This window comes from Thunnus maccoyii, chromosome 21, assembly GCF_910596095.1.
Source record: "Thunnus maccoyii chromosome 21, fThuMac1.1, whole genome shotgun sequence".
Classification (NCBI taxonomy): domain Eukaryota; kingdom Metazoa; phylum Chordata; class Actinopteri; order Scombriformes; family Scombridae; genus Thunnus; species Thunnus maccoyii.
In genome coordinates, this window is record NC_056553.1 from 16,317,619 (window position 1) to 16,338,141 (window position 20,523).

The 20,523-nt window shown below is 38.6% G+C and overlaps 2 protein-coding genes across 3 annotated transcripts in view; one reads left to right on the forward strand and one right to left on the reverse strand.

Moving 5' to 3' along the window:
- tpk1 (thiamin pyrophosphokinase 1) overlaps positions 1-14,895 on the forward strand; it is a 71,774-nt gene extending 56,879 nt beyond the window's left edge. For both annotated transcript variants that reach the window (XM_042398895.1, XM_042398896.1), the window contains exon 9: positions 14,146-14,895. In XM_042398895.1, coding sequence (XP_042254829.1) covers positions 14,146-14,291 — 146 coding nt within the window. In that variant the 3' untranslated portion in view covers positions 14,292-14,895. The remainder of the gene's footprint in view (positions 1-14,145) is intronic.
- Positions 14,896-14,988: 93 nt separating this feature from the next.
- Positions 14,989-17,591, reverse strand: sec61g (SEC61 translocon subunit gamma). Its single transcript, XM_042398898.1, has 4 exons — positions 17,481-17,591; positions 16,994-17,097; positions 16,722-16,824; positions 14,989-15,161 (listed from the first exon to the last, which is right to left on the reverse strand). Exons 2-4 carry the CDS (start codon positions 17,085-17,087, stop codon positions 15,152-15,154), a joined length of 207 nt encoding a protein of 68 aa, XP_042254832.1. The 5' UTR covers positions 17,088-17,097; positions 17,481-17,591; the 3' UTR covers positions 14,989-15,151.
- Between the last annotated feature and the right edge of the window lie 2,932 nt (positions 17,592-20,523).

The window sequence follows — 20,523 nt, forward strand, 5'->3', positions numbered from 1 at the left end:
CAATCTCTGAGACATTTAAATATGATTGCAGAGTATATTTTCCATTAAGTCTCTGTAGTTTTGCCAAACAATAAAAGGAAATTCTATGAAGTTATCTTTGTTCCCCTGCTTGTTGACAGTTTTCTATATTTATAGCATTTGTTCTGTAACCAGACATCCACCTTCTTTCAAACAACACCACTAAGACTGACATGATTACCTGTGCTCAAGGATAGTTTCTCTTTCATGCTGCAAACCCCCCCCCCACCGCCACCCCCGCCCCGTCGTCTAACTGTGGCAGCAGTTTTCTTGTGGCCTGTCACATCTTTCTGGACACACTCCAGGCTTCTGCTTCTGGCTCCACTTAATCTGTGACATTTTGGAGCTCTGAAAAAGTCAACCTAGAGGTGGGATGTGAGATGATCTCTATTATCCAGTGATTGTTGTTTCCTGATGTGTTTTTAAACCAGAAATGTAAAAATAATAGTACAGACTGGAGAGCATTAACTGGCAATTCATAGTTGAGAGTCTTACACAGCAATACAGCCGTTAGCCTCCACTTCTCTCCTAGTCAACCTGACTGGTGGCTTGATAACTGCTGGCCATTCTGGGAGTGTGTATCTTGATTATGATATGTAAATTCAACTTTAAAACTTTTAAATTTGGAGAAAGCAAACAATATTCCAATGATAACTTTTCTCAAATTTCTTATTCTTGCTTTTGTATTCATCCTAATCCATCAACCTCTGCTCATATTACTCTCTCTACTCAGGGGAGGCCAATCCTTCTTTTCCAACTACTTCTCAGTAGTTACATGCTCATTATAAACTTATTCTTTTGCCTTTGTTCTTTTTAGCTCTACTGATCTGTTGCTCCCAGCAGTGCTGCACATTTTCTAGCTTTGCGAAATTGTCCTGATTCAAAATGTCAAGCAGTGCATGTGTTTCTTACTTGAACCATCTGTGGAAGCCATCCTGATGTTTGTTTTTAGGTTCATGTGCCTGTTCTACCTGCATAGAATTCATGTTTGGCAATCTTTAAGTTTAACACTGTAAATGCAAATCATAAACGGTACCGGGGTTTTTCAATTTCACATGACGCATTTCAATCAGATCTCAAAATGAAACATGGCGTGAGTCGGCGTGAGAGAGACCTGACTGTTCACACATGCATACTTTGGAGGTTCGGCCACTGGCTGTTTTTTTGATATACATGCAAAAATGGAAGTGTAGTGTCACTCAGTCCAGCGCTTTAGTACACTGTATCCTGCAAGAAGGAATAACAGATAAAATCTCAAGGAAAACAGGGTCCGTAATGGTGAGCAAAATATTGTATACCATGTTAAATATGGTCATTTAGTTCCAAATTACATATTGCACTTTGTTGCAGGCTTAAATAGCAGACTGAAACCGGGTCGCTGATACCAACAATTGTGCAAAATAAGGATGCACTCTTGATTGGTCATGCCCGGGTACATAAACCCAAACCAAGCTTTTGTTGGCCAAGCTCCGATTGTTGATTGGTGGTGCCTACAGTAACACCTTAAGACCCTTGCCAATTTCTTTGCATAAAGTAGCCCTAACTAATACTTTCCCCTTGCTCATTTTCTTTGCTGTTGTGCATCCCATTGCCCTTGCTCTACCCCGCAATGAAAGGGAGGCAGTGGACCGCCCACAGCAAATATCCACTGTAACATTAATCTGACATAAAGGGATGTCATTGAGTCTCCACAGCCATGACAGTAGCAGAGGAGGAACCCAGTGGAAACCACTGACATGCATAAGTTCTGCACAGCGACCCTCTTATCATACTGTGCTAATGCATGTGTGAATGTGTGAATGTTCGACCATCATAATGCCTACAGTTATTTGGAGGTCGGGGTATGCTCTGCATTCCCTCTAGTATTATGGATTTATTTACACTGATTATAATGTTAAGCAGTGTTTGGCATTAAATCTTGCAGAGTCTGAATCATATTCAGCTCTGCAAGCTTCACACACACACACACACTGATATCTCATACTGAAGCCACTAAGCACTGTAGTTGGGATGTTAATGACCTGTATTATTTTCTGCAATTTTCATCCCTGTTTAGTCACCGTTTAAAAGAACTGTTGCTAACCCATGAATCCAAGGTCATTATGCTGCTTAACGCACACCTACACATTGCTGCAGTATTTTTTTCCCTTGAAGCCTGTACATTAGGAAGACCAAACAGCAGCATCCATAGGTGCAATAAGTATGCAGCAAAGATCCCCTATTACCTTCTGCAAACAATTAATGACAGCATATCCCTATAACAAATACACACAGATTCAAGATAAAGTCTAATGAGAAGCACATTCAAAGCTTGGAAGTATGGAAATTTAACCCACTAAGGCCCACTGTTATTGACATTATAACTTTTTGAACAGCTTATGAATCCCTGTATCAACTCACTAACAGCATAATGTATCAGTTAGAGGTTGAACTAATTAGCCTATAGTATGTAGAGTATGTATGCACAGTGTAAACTGCCCTAGCATTGATATTCACTGCTTGAAATTTTAAGGTAACATTATCCCTTGACTTAAAAAGAAACCAAGGCGTCATGCTGAGGTTGGATTTTAGGGGAAGACAACAGGAAGAAGCTGGTTACAGGAGGTCAAAAATTGGAGGACACACTCTCTCATTCAAGTGAATGGGAAGGTGTCCAAACTTTTGACTGGTACTGTATATGTAGAAAATATAGGATGATTTGCTTGCACTTGCTGTGTCAGTGAGATACATATAACTTTTTCGGGTGAGTTGGACTTTTAAATTCTCAACTATTTTTAAAAGCCAGAACCTGTTAGAAGGTTCTGTCTTGGCTTAATTTTTAATTTTCTCCTTTGCTTTTATAGTTATTGCTTTTTGTAGAATTGTTCAGTACTTTAACATTAGTGATATGAAGGCTACTTTTAAGAGATAAAACCGTCCATGGCAGTCATTAAAAGGATTTGTAAAAACCTTATTCCTTCATTTACAAAAGAACTCAAGCTAAACAGACACATGCACTGTGAATTGCGGTTATGACAAAGACTGTCTGGCTTTAAGAAGATGACTGAATGTTTTAAATCAAGCACATTGTACTCAGTTTAAATGGGAGACACATTAAATCTGTTGCCTCTGGCTTTGAATGATGGTTTAAGATGGCAATCTTCCATAGCTTTAATGAATGGCTTGTGTATGTTTAGAGTGAAAATTACATTGTTCAAGTCATAAACATCAGAAATCTTCTTATGATCTTTGACAATATAATGATATTTTATGATTTTATGAGTTTGGATTTTACATCCAAATAATGTTGTATCACAGTCCTATCTGAAGATGTGGCAATATTTAGTTTGATCAATGTAGTGTATCATGTAGTGTGGTTCTTTTTATGGTGTTAAAGAGACTTTGTGCTAATGTTTCCAATTAACTTTCTAATATTTTAGGAATTGCACATGTGCAATGTCTTATTTTTCATTTTGTCACGTTGGAAGCCAGAGAATTTTGAGACTTTGAATTGAGAACTTCAACTAAACACACACACACACAAGCATCTCTCCAGCACTTTTGAAATACAATGTGGAGCTCAGTCAAAACCGCTGCAGTTTAAACGGCCAACACACGCCTCGGGCTTTTCGTTGTGTCTTTAAACACTCATTTCACATTATGCTTCTCATATGCCGCCATCTATTGGGTTCCAAAGAAGTAAATGGGGGTCAAGAGCTATTGTCAGCAGATGAAAATCCTCCAAGTGTGCATTTCGAGGACTTTTGAATCTTTTAACCGAAAAACTGTATTCCAACAAATAAAAAGCAAGACCCTTATGGACGATTACAGTTATGAAGGTCAGTCACACAATAGTTCTCCGTCGGTGGCCGACAGAACTCTGCTATCAAATGTGTGTGTCCAAGTGTGCGTTATGTGCTGGCGTGCGGAAAACCTCCTTAGTCATTTCTTTGTGACTCAGCCCTCTCCCATCTGACAGCTTAATATTAAAAACCCTTCATCCTGCAGCAACACACTCTGAGTTATGGCTTCTGGCTGGCATGTGTGTGTACGTGTGTGTGATTGTGTGCGTTAAAACCTGCTTCGTCATGATGTTTTCGGCTTAGCGTGGATCATAATGAATAGCTGTCATTCCCAAACCAAGTCTTCCTCACATAGCGTGTGTGTGGGTGGGCGAGTATGAATGTATCTTTTCTTTTATGTGCTTGTGTTTTGTTTTAGTGGGAGTGCATATGTGTGTGTGTGTGTGTGTGTATGTGTGTGTGTGTGTGCACTTGTTTCCATTGTTCATTGTGCTCTTGTTTGTGTTTCACTGCTTGTTTCCTTTTATGTGTGGGTACACACACACATACAAATACATATATATATATATATATATAAACGTGTGTTAGGCATGTGAGAAACTTCTATAGACCATGAACAATCACTGTCAGAGGCTTTCCCCTGTAAGGTTTCCATTCAGCTTGATATGCAAATAAGCTGCTAGTACTCTACAACACTGGTTCCTACCCTGTCCCGTATGACTTCAGCATCATCAGGCTCATACATCCATTCACCACCAAGACACTCATACACACACTGAAACAAACACATGTTGACTCTAGAACTGGACAATAAATCAATTGATATTGATATTATGACATAAGATTCAATATAGTTATGTAGTTATCAGGATGTATGTCTTAAATGTTTGTGAAAATGTCTTTCCAGGTCTTAAAACCCACATTAAATGATGAACACAACACTGTCATATCATAACCTTTTAAGTTGATATGGCGAACCAGTTAGCAAACAGTTGGTTATTTACACACAAAGCAACATTGTCATTCATTTGAAGTCATGTTTCTGTCCACCTAATGAATGTAACTCCAACATTCACTCTCCTTTAGCTCTTTTTTGTGCTCTATCAACTCTTGAGGGAAATATCTAGCTAAATGCTCCACTATGTTCACCAGCTAATCTACAGCTAATTAGTAGTATATAGGGGTTTTTTTTTTATAGCTTTTGCTATAGAAACAGCTGCCTGCTGCAGTCAAAACGACACTATGAAAGCAGTGAGAGCGAAAAAACATTTAAGTTGTAGCCAGACAACTAAACAATGAGCTGAGACTCACTATAAAGCTCCATAAAGCTGAGAGGAGCTGCACAGTCAGGTGGTAATTCTCTGCAGGTTCATCACTACAAGCGACGCCTTTTACATTACACATCGTCATTTGATACATAGTTATTATAAAAAAATATCAATTACAGCCACTTTAAATTTACAAACCTTAACATTTCACTCCTGATTGATTTGGCGACAGCTGTGGTTACTGGTGGTAACTGCAAGTGGGTTTCTGCTCACCCGAGATCACTCAAACAAACTGAACTCTTGATCTAATTTTCCGCAATCTCCACATTCCGTTAAGTGTTGCATGTACGCAGTTTGAATCCAAGTAGAACAGGAACCATGAAATCTACGATATAATTTGGCAATTACATTTTTATTAATGGCTATTGCTGGAAAATGCCCACCATAAATAGTGTCAAAAATGAAGTCTGATATAATTAAAATCTAAAGAAAGGCTGTGTTAGAATTTTCTGAGCTTATTTTAGACCTAATTAAGTAAATGAACAGTAAATCCACTTGTTCTGTCACCATAGTTCCATCATAAATTACAGTATAGCATTACATAGTGATATCAAGGTGTTTATTAAGGTGTTTGTCATTATCACCCAATGCAAATTCTCTTCTGATTAAATGTACTTTATCATGTTATACGCAGTACAGTGTCTATCATAATCTAACACTACATAAATTATGATAGAAGACTTGAGATTTATTGGCTACCTCTAATACATAAAATCTGACACGTGTTCATTTGAGTCAGGTGTACAGAAAGACACACACTCCATCAATACATTTTACATATCCACAAGCATCTCTTCCCTCTCACTGTCTCTCTCTTTCTCCAACCCTTCCAAATACACAAATAAAGCCTCACCTACACACACACACAAACACTCACACACACGTACATACAAGCTATTCCAAACACAGTGAAGCAGTGTATTTAAAATGTCATCAGAATGGTAAAGGACCTTCAAATGACCCACCAGATGGGGTTTGTAAACTCATTCTCCCAGCGCTGCACAAAGAAACACACACACACACACACACACACACACTTAAAGACAAACGCAACATTTCAAGGCACCGGCACCTCTGAACGCACGCATAAACACACAAACTGGTGCAGCGTGAGACGAATGGACACACACGTGCACAAATCCAACACAGGCAGGTGCTGAGTTTGATAAAAGGCAAACATGTGAACACAGATGGATTTTGGCGGCAAAGTCTCTCAGCAAGCCGAAGCAATTGAGAAATCGTAATTAAAAGTAAACTTTGGGCAAGATTAGAAAGCTTGCCCTCACTGTTAATGAGAGCACGCTTTCTATGAAATGTAAGCCTTCACAAACACCTCGGCATGCAAATGAGACAGTGTTTTAATAAGGAATCTACATGTTCCATATTTTTGGTTACACTCTGAACATAAAGAATCACAGGGAAAATTTATAGTGATGCAGTATTTGGACAGTTTTGAGTCAAAGAGTAGTCTGAGTAGCATGTAGCCTAATTAGATATATCCATTGTTGGAACAGACTAGAACAGTACTTTTCTGTAACTGCCCCTTAGAGGTGTCAGGATTTCAGTTCTTAATCAAAAATCGATCGAAAAGAGCGTTTGATTTCGACCTTTGAAATCAAAAGTAGGATCGGTGATTCTCCCTGTATTTTTTTTCCTTCACCCCTGCCTACTTGCGCGTGTCCAAAACATTTCAAAGATGACACAGCGTAGCTTACCAGTAGTCTGCAGCTGCGTTACTTTTCAAGACACCGTGGCTACTGCTGGAGTCGGAGATGATGGAGAAACAACTTCCCTGAAGTCACCGGCATGGAAACATTTTGCCTTCACCGTGAGTTGTGTAAACAAAGAACACGACGTTGACAGAAAAATTACAGTTTGTAGGTTATGCTACACACTTACACGGTAAAGTTGGAAATATATTGACAGATTCAAACTTCCTGGATCAACAACTGTTAAAACACAAACAAAGCCTCTCTCCTAATGTAGTAAGGTAGACAATGAGCTACATCCTAATTTTCACTTTTTACAGCTGTTGTTGTAAAGTACCCTTCTGCCATCTAGTGGCTCTTCTTTTGTTCCCAATTGACTACTGAAATAAGTTATTGTATTACATTTTATATAAATTATTTAAATTTGACCATTACACCTTGGTGTGGAACATACCAAAAAAAATGGCGGTTATATCACACATGACACCATGTAGCCTATCTTTTTAAAGAAGAATTTGAAAATGTAAATGGAAGTTGGCATAAAACCAATGATCTATTGACCTTTACAAATTAAAACTTGATAGTCTAACAGACTTGATAGACAGCGTAGCCGTCAGTGCTGAAAAAAAAAAAATCGAATCGAATTGTGACCTTAAAATCAAAAGTCAAATTGAATCGAGGATTTGGAGAATCATGACACCCCTACTGTCCCTGACCTTTGACGTAAATGTGAAGGTGGCGATGAAAATAGATGCAGACAGCCATCCTACTGGCCCCTTTTGCTACAAGAGGAAGCTCATGCTTTATCAATAAATACTCGTTTGACTAAAGCAGCAGGGGTTTTTCCTTGTATTGAAATTTTAGGTGAGGTTTTGTGCTGTAAACCTTATTAGAAAAGTAGGATCCCATTCTAAATGTGAAACAGTTAGGCAACAAAAAAAACATTTTCAAATAAATCAGAATCAATAGATCTAACAATATGTTGACAGCACTGCCTTTAGAGTTTTTCTCTGCTGCTGAGATGAAGCGCTGGAGCTTACGCCTTAAGCAGTGTGTGCAGCCTGAGATTTCAGTATTCAGGAAGCACTCTAAAGATTGTTTTCAAAGGAGGGTAAAGCAATGTACTTTATCTTGTAGTCAAACAGATAGATGTGTCTGACAAACTTGGTTCAATGAGGTCTTACCCAGTGTCCCTGCCAGAGGCAGACATCTCTACTGTAAGATCTCTCCTTTTCCTTCTTTTTTTTCTAGATGCAAACACGCACTCTGACATTCTCCTATTCTTTTCATATCTCTTTTGTTTTTTTTTTCCCCACTTATGTTTTTCTATCTGTTCTCTCGCCTAGTGTTTTTGTCTCATTCTTGCAGGGATTCAGTCTAAAGAAATTAATCTATTCTTCTTTTATCTCTCTGTCTTGCTTTTTCCTTCATATCCCCTTTCTACACATGTTCTCTCTCCACTCTCTTCCTCTGCTACACCTTTCTACATAATGCCGCCGCCTCTCGCTGCCCTCTCCACCCCCACCCTCATCTCCTCTCTCCTAACTCTCTCTCTCTCTCTCTCCCGCCCGCCCCTCTCATTTCCTCCCTCTCTCCTTTGCTCCAGCTCCAGCGGTGCGGCGTGGCAGCGGGAGGGAAAACTGCTGTTTTATGGTTTTATTTACGGATTTGTAGATTTCTGACGCTGTGCACATCACACACGGGGGGGGGGGGGGGGGGGGGGGGGGGGGGGGCAGAGGGGGTGTGAAGAGCGACCTGATGTGAGCCACTGCTCGTACCTCCAGTGGAGCTGCAGACTAGCAAGGAGGCAGAGGAGAGGAGTGCACACACGCATGTATGGAAATGCATACACTCAAGTATTCATGACATGATATTAATTTGCACAAACACATCAGCCTCTCAACCCTTCCATCAAGCAAAACACAAGAACATTGACTTCTCCCCCACAATCAACCTCTGATATCAAAATATATAATTTGCCGCCGTGTCTCTTTGCACTTTTGTTTCTAGACTGACTGATACCGCATTCCCCAGCAGAAAGCAGTTTCCTTATCTGAAGGTCAACTTAAGCCAGAACAATGTTTGTCACCTCGCACTCTTAGACAAACCCAGCAGCGCCATCATAAACATTTAATGGAAGCGACTATCGTTGCACAGCAGATGGTGCTAACAGTGCTAGCGCATGCCTTGGCTTATGTCGTTGCCAATAAATAGCTTTAAATGTAAGGAGAATGTCAGGTGGAGAGAAGAAGGACACTGCTGAAATCACAGGATGATATGAAGCACTCTGCTATAATGTTTCTTAGCTAATTTTACCATGGCAAAGATTGGAAGCATTTGTACATTTTAGATAATATCAGTATAGTGTTCTTTGGGGGGGGTTGGGGTTTGTCATGGAGTGGTGTTGTATTGGTTGCACTCCAAACGATTCGATTCAACAGCACAAACACGTTATTTTGCATCTGAATGGTTCAACCAGCAAAAAGTTGTCCAGAAAAAGGAAGAAACACCCATCAGGATTTTCTTCATGTCCTGTTCTCCAAACCGCAGACAATTGTGAGCTTACAATTTATTCATTTCATGGTTTTGAAAGATATATAGTTCTTTCTAAAGATAACAGTGTATTCTCCAGGATGGTGTGGTAGATCTAAGATGAAACAGGTCTTAGATCAGACTTGACCCCATTAAATATCTTTCTTATTACTTTTTTCCAGTTTCACTTTAAACAAGTATAGATTCTTTACAGTCTAGTTATTATCATTACATGCAGTGTCTCTCTGAAGATGGTGAGCCAGCTGCAGACTTTGGTGCGAAACACAGTCGTACATTCACCTCATTTTAGTAATTGGACAGCTCAGTATTGAACAAACATGATTTATAGAAAATGATTTTCTCTCCCGAACTGTGAAGCGTGATGAAATTTGATAGCACACTGGTCTAAAGGAGAGAAGCATCTAACGCCCTGACTGAATGAGTTCAATTTGCCTCTGGATGACAAGTCGTGTTAAAAGGGGACACGCGTTCCTCGCTAAACACATTCAGATATGATGGGAAAATAATCTGTTTCGGTTTGTACTGGGAGCGCAGTGACTTGCTAGATGATATTTTAAAGGTGCAATGGGTTCCTTTCAATTAACGGTTACATCCTGTGAGTGATCAGTAAAATTAGCATCAATAAACAGGATCACTGATGACAAGACTGAAAGCTGGATAGAGAAATGTTTTCAACCTGTACAGTAAATAGAAGTAAAACAAATGCACACATTTTAACTATGTGTGTACACTGGCTTTAAATAGAGACTACCACTTACCCTGCCTGTGGTCCTGTTGGTGATTACAGTATACTGATGCATCACAGATAATTTGGCACTATTTTTTGAGCACCTTTAACATGTTTTTACACAAAAAAACCCCATTGAGAGACAAGAATAGAGCAGCAACCGTCCTCTCTCCCTTTTTAAAAAAAAAAAAAAAAAAGGCCCCAAACACCCATAATTCCTCTACCTCTCTACCTGCCCACTCAGTGCGAGTGTCTGCGAGTCTCTCCCCTCCTCGCCCACCCTCTCTCCTGGGTAATTTGTTGTGTAAATACGGTCTACTTACAGCTGACGGGCCCTTTCGGCTGTGGCGCTGGAAATGCAATTACAGGCAGCAAACATCTCCATTGTTATCACTGGAGGGTGCAACGCTCATTTCGGTCCCCTACTGCAATGGGGGCCGTTATTGATCGGTATCAGCTTTGAGGAGGGGATTACTAATGAAGCCGTCTGAAAAGCCTTTTGTGCTTGGTAAAGACTTTGCACATGTGTGTGTGTGTGTGTGTGTTTGTTTGTAAATGTATGTGTGTATGAGAGGCTGACTTAGATAATGCGTGTTACTAAATGTGGGTTCCATCCTGTTGAACAAGACTCCAAACACTTGTTACTGTGCTGTAGTGCTCTGCTGCCTCTGGTGTTAGTTGTGATCATTACATCTACCACTGCTATTTCACCCCCTGGCTACATCTTTTTTTAGCATTTACTTTCCTCTTTCACATTAATATCACACTAATAAAAATAAAATCATTTTTATTAACTGCTATGGAGGGTTTTTGCAGCCTGGTGCAGCGTGTTAGCAGCACGCTGGTGAATTGGTGTCTTCTTAGAAGCTAGTTGCAAAATACTGCATTATGCTTTCTAATTATACTGTTAAGTTTTATTATTAATAAATTATGGGAACCCTAATCCAAATGTTACACAAAGACTACTAACCTAAAATTCTCATCTTTTTTTTATGAGAATCCACACAGAGATTTTTGTTTATGTTCATTTGAATGCATGAGGACTTTTTGATGCTCCCAAAGAGAGCAATAAAAGTTCATGCGCCCACTCACACATACGGCAAAATGCTACAATATCTGCATTGACTTCTCTCTGCTCTCAGACGACCCTTTTGGCTCCGCTGGTATGAACTTTGTGGAAACGGAGACAACTTCAGGCTAGACATAATTCTCATACACCCAAAGCATAGTGACTCTGGCTCAATGCTCACTCGGTTATTAAGTACCATAACTTCACATACAACTTATTTTCCTTGCCTGCTCTGAGTCAAGCTGGTCTTAATACCATGCTTGTTTGGCAGTCTTTGAAGCAGAATAGGCTCTTTTTGTCCCTGTTTGATGTGCGTGCAGGCGCCTGTGGACAAATGATTTGCTTCATTCTCTCCTGTCTTTGTTCCTTTGTGTTCATTTTTGCCTTTGCTTGAAGTGATTGCACCAAAACTGCTTTTGCATATTCATAAAATTCTTATTTTCTAATGCGCTTCATGTTTTGTCTCTTCTAGAAGGCTGTTGAAACAATGCAATTATCAAGTGTTGGGTCGGGTTAATAGTATGCAATATTCTGATGTTTGAGGCGTAGCATTTGCTAAATCAGGTTGTATGATTAATTAGTCTCTTTATTCTTCACAAGAGAATAGATATTTCAGCTGTATGTCTCAAGAATTGTTCATTATTCCTGTATTGGCGCACTTAAAACGATGGAACACTTTTATAAAATTGACAGACCAAGAATTCATGTGTCTCAGTGCAGAGTGTTACATTTTTATTTTATCAAAATTTACAAAACCCACGAAATACTTTGGACTAATGTAAGATATTTTGCACTAATGATGTACCACAGTTGTCTTGGCACCAAATTTTCTGAGATTGGAGGAAAATTGGCCCTTTGAACAGCACCAAACTTACAGCTTAATGATTACTTTACTTTTGCTAAAGTGATGCTTTTGAGAAATGTCTTCAGTCAAGTTCTGAAAATTTACTCTTACTAATCTATCACAATTTTATGTAGTTACACATTTGAATTATAAATGTTTTGTACACAGAGAATGTTATTTTAGTACCTTATACACAGTTTCCCATACACTATAAGGATGTTGTACTGTACTATATTCACATGTAAAACAACTCTTTCAAGTTACCTAGCCAGTCAAAAGGATTTTCTTTTATCTGTATAGCAACAATAATCAGGCACACTGTTTTCAGTGGAGCTGATAATAATATTAGTCTCACAAATTCTAATAAAATAGAGCCATTAATGGGGTGTAAACTAGTTACAACTGTGGTTTGTGCCACTCAGAGCACTAATCCTTCAACTCACTTTCAAATTCTGCTCAAAGCCCGCTGACACCAAGCAGGCAAACCAGATAATTAGATCAAAATGGCTGAAAAAATCAAGTCAGTGCTAATAACAGCCACTGCTCGAGTGCTTTAGACACAAAAAGAAAACAAGCTACTGCGCATCTTGGTTTGTTAAGTTGCTGAGACACAAACACATGAAAGCCTTACAAAAAAACTTGCTTGAATCAGAGACAACAGCTACAGAAGAACTTTTTTGGATTCTCCATGAATTGATAAAAAGAAAATCTGAACACAACTAAAGCAAAATTCGGCAGATTTGCTGACCCTGGATGGTTAGAAAATCTGTTAGCAATGTTGTACTATTTAATTCGCTGCAGATGGTAAGACCATACCAAAATAGTCAGAGATAAAAGTGAATTAATATGGTTGCAACAGAAAGCCTCAGGTGAATATCTTCTATGGCAGGTTTGCCCTTTTCACATTAGACACGATGCAACAGCTCCACTCCCAGGGTGCTTGTCAGCTCAGCTTGTTCAGAGCAAATGATGCGTGCATAAATGTAACAGTTAATGTGAAAAATGGCACTCAAATTCATATTTCTACTAATGATTTGTACTTTTGCTTAAAGGCTCATTATTTTGCATGACTAAATTCCTCACAAAAACAGTTGTGAAGTTGTTTCAAAGTTAACTCAAAGCTTTGAAGGTTCTTTCAACAGCGGTCCTTTGACTGATCTTACAAATCACAGAGACTCACACTGGTAGAATCAGATGCCCCTGTTTATAGATATTACTGAGCTTCCTGGTTTGACCACTGGAGGTCAGTGTTGGTCAGGTGTTCCTCCAGGTCTGAATCAATCAGTTCACCCTCAGTTCAACTTTTGGAACATCCAGGTTGTTCTATGCAGCTTTATAAAAGCTAAATAACACTGAATGTCCTGTTAACAAATTCTCTTCTACTGACCATGTCTCATTGTGTGGACATAGGCACTGAGAAAAACATGTTCCCCCCCGATCATTGAAAAATATATGAAATAAAAGAAATATTTAAATCTTTTAAAATTTCATCTATGATCATCATATGGGTGAAAAATTACTCTAAAAGTGTATCTGCTCCTTTTTTTGTAGGCCACTGTCTCCTTCAATCACTGCTTGTCATTATAAAGGATGCCAAATAAAAAGAAGCCTCATGTGGCTCGCACACCTCAGTGGTCATCTTTCCTGTTAGTGGCAGCTGAAGGATTCGCTTTGAGAGGATTTGTTAGCACTTCAGTAACCACAAAGTGAGAGTATGCTCAGTGGCCTTAGCATAATAGCCTTTGAGTTTCTCTGTGTGTGTGTGTGTGTGTGTAGTTTGGCTGTGAACCTTGTGTGGCCTCAGACAGCCTCGCTAGGTCCAAATTTCTGTGCTCAAACACAAAGCAAAGTCATGTGGACCACCTCGTCTCAGCTACACAGGGATACAAACTTTTCTAGACCACATCCTCTCTAATGAGGCCTTGACACACAGTTGCTACCAAAGGCTATGTGAATCTACAACATAACTAATTACATTGGAAACTAATTACCTTATTTAACTCACTAAATCGTTTAACAATTTAAAGTGTCGGTAATGTGATGCTACATTATCACTCAGCAGGCGGTCATCACTGCTGCATTAATGGCTATTATGTCTCTGTCTCCTTTGTCCAGATAACCAGGTCCTGCAGTTTGGGAAGCTGGTGAGCACCTCCAACACTTACGAGCCAGTTGCCCCTGGAAACCCCAGAAAGCCTGTAACTGTGACCACAGACCAGCCTCTGCTTTGGAGCATGGGCATCCAGAACGATAGTGAATGACACAGAAGAGGATCCTTTTAATGAGTCAATATTTGACTTGTTAGAACATGTAATGCTGTTCTACAGTTGTGCTATGATAAAACTTCTTTAAAGAAATGTTATCATAGTCATGACTTGGTAAGCACTGGTGCAAATTTTAAAACTGACCAAGGAGCCTTTTTTATTTTATTATATTGTCCACCTATGTCAAAGATGTCTATTTTTACTGTATTCAAGTAACACTTGGGTTTTTTTTTTTTATAGAACTTTGACATCCTGTGCTTCTTCATTTTCTCAAGGTTACACTCAAAATTCACTGTATAGAATTTAATCCCTGCAAATGAATATGCACCTCATACTGACCAGAGAACACCAGGCCTTACTTCATACCAACATCTGGTTTCTTTAATTAAAACTGCATAATTTAATATCAGACAAATTTAAGATAATTACAGGAAAGATTGATCACCATACCTACATACAGATCATCTTAAGCTCTGATGTCTTCCTTTCAATACTTGTGGGAGCCTGCAGATCATAACTTATGTGCCTTGGACTATAGTCCTCCTCAATCTGTTCCAATCAGTTTCAAACTATTTGTGCCTTTATATGAGGGGTAAATATTGTACTTCTGAGAGTCAAAAATGAATAAAAACCAACCATTGCAGACATATTTTTATGGCAGCAAGGGTATTGGAATACACAGGACAAATCAGTCTGTGGGTTTCCATTGTTTTATTTACACAGCGAAATATAAATGTTGTGCACAGAATGTAAAAATGCCATCCCTTCAGTCCCCTGTCACACCAGCCCCATAAACACTTTTCACCATCGTCTCCTGTCCCCGGGTTTTGCAGTTTGTGTTCTTGTTTGACCAGGATTTAACCACCACTGGAAGAAAACAGAAGGGCAGTGTTAGTATAAAATGTTGCATCATACCATAATTTTCTTTGGAAAACAGACAATCAACTCCAAACGCACTTTGTGATACTGGATAATCTGGTTATTATAATAACCTAAATGCATGGAATTTGAAGTTATCTCTTGCTGTGCACACAAGTAAAATCATGAATTTAAACAGTGTGTTTGCTCTGAAAATGACTTCATCATTGTATTAATGCCTACTGTATAATGTGCCAAACATTCATGGTTTTTGTTTTGATAAGTTTCATTTGATCATTTATGTACAAAAAATAGTGCAAAAGATAAACCTGATATAAAAACAATGGTTTGTGCTCATGTTAATTAAAAACAAAAGTGGATTATCTTCAGAGTCATTAAATTGCTATAATTTTTAATTATCACTGCTGGTAGTTTTGTCAATAAGAGGCTAAAAAGTAAAAAATAAAAAACAGTGACTACATTTTTGTCAAAATTGAGTTATGACAGAAATTGGACTTTTAAATATCAGTTTTATCTTGTTACAAATTGTCTAATTTAATTCTTGCTCTATCTTAGAGAAAATAAATGTAAAAACTGCAGTAACTACAAAATCCAACCAAAAACCAGGCTGTGCTTTGCAACAGCTGTCCAAACTGTTAATTAATGCCCTTTTCAGGACAATCCAAACAACAGAATCTTTGTGTTCTCTGCTAGGAACTCTTACTTTATCCATATATTATCAGCTAACCTGATCATAGTACAGAGTAATAATAGTTTGGTTATATAGATAATGAAGCCATTTTTCTCAGTTTCATTGTTAGTGTAGTTACTGCAGTTTGCTTTTGTGGAACAGTATAAACATTTTAAATTTACTGTATTTTGTGGTCTGTAAAGCGTTGGGGCAAGAGGTTTAACACTATACAAAATTTAAGGTTCATAAAATGCTGCCATTATGGAGTCACACTTTGGTGGGTTTTCCTATTGAAAATAAAACAGAGTATCTAAATGATTCTAGAGACCTGTTCAGATAAATACATGGTTTTTAAAATATTAAAATCTTAATTTTTCAGACCAGTATCAGACTACACATATAACAGAATACATGGATTTTTATATAGTGTGTAAAATACTGATGAATAAACTTGCCACATTGCTCCACAGATGGATAAACATAAAATGTATTCAATTCCTGCATATCCAATTTGATTGTTGTGTATCTTTGCAGTCAGTTGGTACAGACATTTACCCACTCCCAGAGAAGAGGGAGCAGGTAGGATAATTAATGACATAAATTAGTAAATCACTCTCTGTCTGAGGAATCACCACTAATATCAGTGAGGTGCTTGGGGTTAGAAGTTTAGATAAAAGCCTTCCTGGACAGAGCAGTGATCTAATCAAGACAAACCCCTGTCTCTTCTAGGGCCACCTCGTCACTGTTTCTCTTGAATACATCATTAACACTACCTATTTCACCATTTTTAACAAATTAACTGTAAAAATAACATCAGACAACAACTGTGGGATAAAATTCCCCTTGTAAATAATGTGTGTGTTACTTCTACTACTTACACAATGATGTTGTTGATGGGGATGTGAATGAGTTTGACGAAGAAGCCGATGAAGCCCATGATGGCAAACCCAATCGCTGTGGCCATGGCAATTTTCTGGAATTCTGACAAGGGCAGAAACAATCAATATTAAACTACAACAAAAATCAAATTACCCCTCATGGAGACAATTACTCATCATGCTCTTTGGATCTTAAATGTGTTAGCCGAGCAGCTAGGACTTGACAGTGAGTAGTTAGACTGAACAAAGACTGGGCCAAAGTATGAACCTACCTTTTCTGTCGGGTTTTGTGCATCTTTTTACGAGCCTTATTGAGTCTTTGACGAACTGCCGGCTGGGCTCAACAAACTGCATTACCTGATCCATGGTGTTTAGGCTGCAAGCAATAAGAAAAACAAAACAAAGTCAGTGTTAAAGCTCAAGCTTGGACTGCTCTCAGTGCTGACGTAGAGCTTTTTTATGACTCCCACAACCTTATAATCGCAAATATACCGTGAATTTTCTCTTTTCCCAACAAATATTAAACAGTATATAAAAAAGAAACGTGCTCTTATCATTGGAAATCATGATTTGAAGATAGTTAGGATAGCATCTCTTTCCTTCCTAGTTGCTATTGTAAGAAAAGCTATCATGTCGACGTAACGTTAGGGTTCGCTGGACAACCAACCAACAAAACCAATGAAAGGCAACGTCTAACACCAATTTGTGGGTTATACTTTTATTTAAAAATACAACAATATTTAATTGAGTGGCACTTACCGAGTCTGAGGTCGTGTTTGACGAGAAGACAGTCCGAGGAGTGAGGGCCACGTAGCTCTGAGAAGACGGTTAATGGAGAAGAGCTGACGTATACTTTACACGCGCATGCGCAGGATCGTCTCTGTCTTATTTCTTTGAGCTTGAATAATTGTCCACACTGACACCTACAGACTGGGAGGTTACTAACAGACACATGCTTCTTGGTATGGTCTAACTAATTTTACTCTGTTCTGACACAGGAGTTGTCAATTTAAAAGTTACATTTATTGCTCTTTATCCCACCCAATGGAGAATTAAGTGGATTAAATGTTGCCTACCTATTATTTCACATGGCAATGAATTACCCAATACCAAAATCCCTGGCTTCTATAAATATCTTGTGTAATGAATAGAAAACTATTTCACTATTAGTTTGTACAATCAAAATGCCTTCCCTCTACACGTTTTTGGGATGCACATGTATATTATGTAGGTTCTTATCTAAATAGAAAATTTAGAGGACCATCTTCTGTCTCTATGAAGGGCTCGTAGCATCTCATGTTACGTAAATATTAGGGTCAGTTGTCATCAGTGGCAGCTGGTGACTCAAAAAAGTGGGGAGGACAGGAGGAAAACCAACATGGAATCTTACAATAAACCGCATCAAACTATATCATTGTACCCCACCTGATGAAATCGGAGGCGTAGGGGGCAATTTTATATGCCAATAAATCAATTTGCTTTCAAAAACAAAAACCCCTGAGGCTGCTTCTTTAAAGACATTTATACATATTGTTTCTAAACAAAGAAGTGCTCATTTTAGCTGGTGGAGTGGTTCAGAAAGTGTCATTTTACCAACAAAGTGAAATTCAAATTTATAGTATTGTTCTATTGTTACAACAAATTTATGTTCTCATCAAAAACAGACAACATATCACATGATTTACACATATTTCCTATGTATTTTCTTAGTATACAGAAATATATGAAGTGTAGGTTCACATCAGAAAGTATTAATGCATGTATCAAATACATGACTTACACACTCTTATCTATGTGGACGACATACAAAATATAGTATACAAAGCTGACATGTTAACACTAGGGGTGCAACGGATCACAAAACTCACGGTTCGGATCGTATCACGGATTTGAGTCACGGATCAGATCATTTTAAGGATCAGAAGGAAAAAAAGGGGGAGAGACAAATAAAATGTTGTTTTCCATTTATTCTGTAACAGACTTACAGCAAGGGACAGCAAGGAACTCTTGCCCATGGTCTTGAAATGAAAATGACATTCAAGATGTCCAATGTTTAAATAAAATCTTAAATTATATAAAATATCAATGCTCAATTATTGTTAAATTAAATTGCAATATGAAGCATGATACCTTCCTCTTGTAAACACGTTAGTGAATGAAACAGCCTCTGTCCACATCATCAAAACTTGATAACTTAGAAACATGAACACTCGTGTTGTCCTGCAGCTTGTTGACCGAGCCACAAAACTAACATTCAGCGGGAAAAGTGCACCGCTAACGTCAATTAGCAGCTAACGTTACGTAGCTAATTAGCTGCTCAGCTGCAGCACATTAAACAGCAGGTAAACATACCTGCAGACGTCACCTCGGACCCGTTAGATGCTGGTTTGATCGTCACTCTTAAAAATCCCTATTAGCGACACGCTGTCTGTCCATGACTTGTACTTACAGCAGTTGTTTTTCTTTGTCTTAAATGAGACATTAAATTTTGCAATTAATCCACAGTTCACATGGGTGCCGAACCGTGTGGGGCCATCGTACGGATCACGGATCAACTACGATCCGTTACACCACTAGTTAACACTTGTTATTCTAGTTACTTTACTCAATACTCAATATACGACTCAGCTTAAAAACGAACTGATAAAAATTGTCTCAACAAGGAGCCAGACCTCTTGCACACTCAATCACAAATCACACAACACCAACAGGTGACTGAACAACCACTCAATTAAAAACTGAATCAATTCCAAATGAATGAGTGAGTCCAGACAGCTCACTGTAACTTCAACAAGCAAACTACCCACAACACATTATATATATATATATATATATATATATATATATATATATATATATATATATGCTGCATTCTTGTTAAGGAGATAAATTAACACAACAGCCATAGAGACATTTAACCATCAGAGATGAAATTAGCGACCAAAGGGACACAGAGAGAGAAGCTGTATCTGACGTCTTCTTCTTTCTTTCATGGAGATTAAGTAACCATGTCATAACGTCCATTTGTAGCTGTTGGTCATCTTGTTTGTTAGTTAACAGAACTTTATGGCTGCTGCTTAACCAGTCTGATATCATTAGCTACAACGACAAACAAGCTAACTCTCCTGGTTGTTTCTCCGGTTGTTTCTCTCTCCAGCCTCCCAGGCGACGTCCTCCCGCTGCTGCGCTGCACAGTCCAAATCCATCCTACTGTTAGCTTAACAATAGTCCTTAACAGTCCTTCCATGGATGTATGAAGACTCCTTCAGGCTGCTACAACAAGCTAACTGTTGCATTGGCTAACACAAGGTGCTATCCACTGCTCATTATCTACTGCTGCTACTCTACCTTACAGTGGAGTGAATTGAAGATGAAATCTGGAAACTATCATTGGACTAACGCGATGTCAATATTACATTCTGGTTGGTGATTGGTTAGGAGTATCTTGGCCAATCATAGATTAGCATGAAAAAAATGAAGTACATTAAATCCATGTAAGAGATCCCGCCCTGCGGAGGACAGCATGAGCCCATCCTCCTCTGTCCCCCACTCCCCCAGCGCCCCCCCACTCTCCCCCACCACCACTTCACACACACTGCCCTTTCTCCTCCTGCCCTGCAGGTGTCGCTGTTGAAGCATTTTAAACAGAATTTCAATAATGGATTTTTTCCAAAGAAGAGAGAAAAAATATTTTATAAATAATACTGACATTAGGTAATGGTTTATTTTAATCAAATATTCTTTTTTATATTTTGATCTCCCTGTTGCCTCCACTGGTTGTCATAATAAGTATATGACATTT